This window comes from Eubalaena glacialis, chromosome 19, assembly GCF_028564815.1.
Source record: "Eubalaena glacialis isolate mEubGla1 chromosome 19, mEubGla1.1.hap2.+ XY, whole genome shotgun sequence".
Taxonomy (NCBI): Eukaryota; Metazoa; Chordata; class Mammalia; order Artiodactyla; family Balaenidae; genus Eubalaena; species Eubalaena glacialis.
In genome coordinates, this window is record NC_083734.1 from 55,618,909 (window position 1) to 55,623,644 (window position 4,736).

Below are 4,736 nucleotides of genomic sequence, written 5' to 3' on the forward strand. Positions count from 1 at the left end.
TCTAGAGCCTGCAAGCCACAACTACTGGGCCCGCGTGCTGCAACTACTGAAGACCGCGCGCCTAGAGCCCGTGCTCCACAACAAGAGAATCCACCGCAACGAGAAGCCCATGCACCGCAACAAAGAGTAGCCCCCGTTCGCCGCAACTAGAGGAAGCCCACACGCAGCAACAAAGACCCAACGCAGCCAAAAATAATAAATAAATAATAAAATAAATAAATTTATTTTTAAAAAAAAAGGTCCACTGAATCATACAGATACGAGGTGACAGGACTAGGTTCACACAAACTCATTCTTAGACTCACAATTGGGAATGTAGCAGACGCTGGGAGCAACAAAGGTGCAAACATGGAGAGCTGGGGGCGCAGCACAGGTCGGGGGTGAGCAGTTCATTTCTGCCCTTGGCATCCAGTTCCAGCTCCCCAAACTCCGTGCCACCACTAAGGGTTCTTTATTGGTCAGAGTAAGTTTCCAGACCCATTGCCAACAAGTGCAGCTTAGTTTTGGGTAGTGGACGGTGATGCCCCTTCCCTCATCTCTCCTGGAGACTGGTTTGACGTCCACTTGAGACACAAAGGTAGATACTAGTTATGCTTCTCAAGTCCCTACAGCCTTCAGCCTTCATCCAAAGTCATCTCTGTCTCTAGGAATCAGCATCGAGAGAACATTAAGGAAAGGTCTCCGGAGTTGCTGCAAAAGGCTACGTCCCAGGCACCCACTACCGGAAGCAGGACGACCGCCCACGTGGAGTCAGCACAGGGGACCAGCATGCAGGACACACCCCCCGAGGCCACAGCCAACACAGCTGGAGAGGGCAGAGGAGTGGAGGCTGGCAAGGCCAGTGCCGAGGAGCCAGGCAGAGCACCCAGCACAGCCAGGATGGCAGCACCGGAGACGCAGGCGAGTAAGGACACCGCAGGGGACACGCTGCCCCCGAGAGCTCAAGTCGTGGGGGTGGCCTCTGGCTGGACGGAGGCGCCGTCGCTGAACCGTCAGGACCCGAGGACAACCAAAGGGTCAGGGGACCAGAGTGCGAGGCCGACGGCCCCAAGGATGGTGCCCACGAAGCTGCAGGGCAACGCAGCAGCTACAGCAAGGACGCCCCTTCCAGAAAATCAGGCTGGGGTGCAGACCCCTGCGGGAGCGGGGCCAACAGGAAGGGGAGTCCGAGGAGCCACCACAGAGGCTGTCCCACCCAAGGACAGAGCCCAGGCCACCCCGTCCTCAGCCCCTCTCCAGAGCCCCACCACCCAGAGAGGCCAGAGATTGAGGGCCGCCAACTTCAAGTCTGAGCCGCAGTGGGATTTTGAGGAAGAATACAGCCTGGAGGTGAGCGGCCTCCAGACGGTGAGTTTTCCTGCACACCCCCCCCACCCTGCCCTGAGGCCCCACCCTCTCCCTTCCCTCCCAGGCTCCGGTCCTAAGCTCTGCCTCGGCCCACCCATGCTCTCCCCCCAGCACTGCTCTCATCCCATCCTTCCTTGTTATAATGGCCAGAAGCAGGGCAGGGAAGGCAGGTCCCAGGGTGTGAGCGAGAAGGCCCTGTCCTGGGCCCCTAGGAGCCCAGAGGGTCGTCAATCCCAGTGAGAGAGTGTGACCTGCACCGGAATCCCATCCTGCAGCAGGGGAAGGGGCAGGAACCAGCAGGGACTAAGGGACCAGAACACCCAGGCCAGCCCTGTTCTCCCTGCATAGATAATTCTACGACCCTCCCTCTCTTCCCTCCCTAAGAGAAACAGCCTGGGCCCGCAGCCGTGGGAAGGGAGCCTTCAGAGCATGGGTGTTTACACACATCACTGCAACCACGCACAGCCCTGGGACCCATAGCATGTTCACAGGCTGGTCCACTCTTCTCACACGTAGGAAGGTACATTTGCCTTGAGGGCTGAGAACCACTGGTTCCCTGGGAGCCCTCCTGACCACAGTAGGCTGGGATGATCGACGGCAGGGGTGGGGGGGTGGGGGCCAGAAGGCCCTGGGAATAGGATGGAAGAGGTAGCAGAGACCCACGCCTTCCCAGCTTTGAGGCCTGCTTTCTGCCCCTGCCTCCCCACCCCCCCACCCCCACCCCTTGGCCATGGCCTTCCTGGGCCTCTCCCTGCCTGACCCGTTCTCCTGCATGTAGACCTGCCCTGACTCAGTGAAGATCAAAGCCTCCAAGTCACCCTGGCTCCAGAATCTCTTTCTGCCCAACCTCACCCTCTTCCTGGTCTCCAGACACTTCAACCAGAGCGAGTGGGGTCGCCTGGAGCACTTCGCTCCGCCCTTCGGCTTCATGGAGCTCAACTTCTCCTGTGAGTCCTCGCCCCGGGGGCCGGGGGCCGGGGTGTGCGCTAGGCCCCAGCAGAGGGCCATGCTTTTTGTGTCTGGTCTGCCTCTTCCCTGGGGGCCACCAGCCCTGGGAGAAATGCCACTGGATCCCTGGCCCTTCCAGGGCTCTGAATGGAGTCCCCTCATTGCAGTGGTGCAGAAGGTCGTGCCCTGCTTCCCCCCGGTGCCCAGGCAGCAGCTGCTCCTGGCCAGCCTCCCTACTGGGAGCTCCCAGTGCATCAGCTGTGCCGTGGTGGGCAACGGGGGCATCCTGAACAACTCCCAAGTGGGCCCAGAGATAGACGGCCATGACTACGTGTTCCGGTGAGCTCCCCTCCCCGGCCCCCTCCCACCCCCTCTCCTGCAGAGCTGGGCTCTTCTGAGAGATCTGAGAGGGTGTTCTGTGCCTGTATCTGGAAGGCGGGGTTCCTGGGCTCTCCAGAGAGTTTCTGTAAATCAGTGCTGTCTCCCCGTTTCTCCTTCCTTTCCACGCGTCCCCCTCCTGCACTCATGTGTTCTGTCTGATTTTGTCTTTCCGTCTAGACTGAGTGGAGCTGTCATTAAGGGCTACGAACAGGATGTGGGTACTCGGACGTCCTTCTATGGCTTTACTGCCTTCTCCCTGACCCAGTCACTCCTTATACTGGGCAATCGGGGTTTCCCATGTGCCTCTGGGAAAGGTGAGCAAAGAGGAATGGGCCTGGCCGCACACAGACTTTGGATAAGGGAGGATGCAGGTGAGACAGGGAGACGAGCATCCTGCATCTGAAGCCTGTGGCCAGTACAGCCTCCGTCCATGCAAGGGGCAAGAGCAGGGAGGAGAGCCGGGCAGACTGAGAAGAGCAGGCGGGAAGCCTGGAGTCAGAGCCAGGCCACCCCACTGAAGGCAGGACTCCTGGCCCACACGCTGTCCTTGGTCCTCAGGATGTCCGCTACCTGCACTTCCTGGAAGGCACCCGGGACTATGAGTGGCTGGAAGCACTGCTTCTGAATCAGACCCTGGTGACGAAGAACCTCTTCTGGTTCAGGTACTCACCTCCCCTTACCCCTGGTCGAGCTGTGTAGTGAGCAGCTGTGAAGGGCTGGACAGGTGGAGACAGTCTTAGCTATCACCTAGAGATGGGGTACCAGTCATGCTCATGACCCTGACTTGGCCCACACCAGGAGAGGTAAGAGAACTGAGCCTGAAGGACCCATTCCTGCCCACAGGCGCAGGCCCCAGGAAGCTTTCCGGGAAGGCTTGCAATTGGACAGATACCTGTTGCTGCACCCAGACTTGCTCCGATACATGAAGAACAGGTGAGAACAGTAAGCCCGTGGAAGGGGGAGGTCCCTCTCATCCTTGCAGCCTCCTGACAGCTGGGGGGCTGGGGTATTTCACAGATTCCTGAGGTCTAAGACTCTGAACACCGTCCACTGGCGAATATACCGGCCCACCACTGGGGCCCTCCTGCTGCTTACTGCCCTTCAGCTCTGTGACCAGGTGAGGCTCTGTGACCTGGTGAGGCTCTGCTTCTGGAGCAGGCATACCTGGAGAAACAGCTCTGGGGTAGTCCTGGGCCTGCTCAGCATAGGATGATGGCTGGGCGGGCGGCACACCCCTCTGGGGTGGGGGGAGTGTCATGAGTGTGGATATTTGCATGTGTGCAAACGTGCATCCAGGGGTCCTGCACCCAGACCCCTAGGGTTGGAACCAGGATAAAGGGCCCTCACCCCCAACACACACAGAGAAGAAGCCTGGGAGACACAATATAGGCCTTATTTCTCCTCCAACCTTCATGTAGGTGAGTGCCTATGGCTTCATCACCAAGGGCCACGAACACTTCTCTGACCACTACTATGATAAGTCATGGAAACGAACGATCTTTTACACCAACCATGACTTCAAGTTGGAGAGAATGCTCTGGAAGCGGCTCCATGATGAAGGTATTATCCAACTCTACCAACATCCTGTAACTGCCAAACCAACCATGTGACTGGAGCCTGGGCTACAGAAGTCTCTTCAGCTGTTCCACGATGCAGGGCGCAGTGGGAGCCTGGAGACTCTTCTATCATCTTCCCAGCTCCTGGACCAGGCTCCGAGCCCCTCCAGACTTCCGAGGAAACACTGGTACATAGGAGAGGACGCCCTCAAGACGGCAAATGACCGACTGACGTTTTGGAGACCTTGGAAATTTGCTGCAGGGTCTGTTCCATGGAGGTGGGGACTCCATTCTTGAGACCAAGGAATTTTAACTGAACCTTCACTGTTCAAAAGCTACTTGACACAGAAGAAAGAGCCTGAACTTACAGAGACATGTAGATTTGGGGTTGAATTCCAGATCTTCTACTTAGCAGCTGTGAAATCTTGAAGGCATTCCTGCATTTCACTCTAGATTGTCTAGAAGACCCTTCCAGGGGTTATCTGATTCTAGAAGGGTCTGCAA

At 57.8% G+C, this 4,736-nt stretch overlaps 1 protein-coding gene across 1 annotated transcript; it reads left to right on the top strand.

Annotated features, from left to right (window-relative positions):
* The first annotated feature begins 348 nt into the window (after positions 1 to 348).
* Positions 349 to 4,286, top strand: ST6GALNAC1 (ST6 N-acetylgalactosaminide alpha-2,6-sialyltransferase 1). Its single transcript, XM_061176954.1, is given in 10 exon segments — positions 349 to 380; positions 648 to 1,347; positions 2,126 to 2,294; positions 2,463 to 2,634; positions 2,854 to 2,970; positions 2,972 to 2,990; positions 3,235 to 3,338; positions 3,520 to 3,609; positions 3,694 to 3,793; positions 4,095 to 4,286. Coding segments are annotated over 10 exon segments (1,695 nt in total).
* The last annotated feature ends 450 nt before the right edge of the window (positions 4,287 to 4,736 follow it).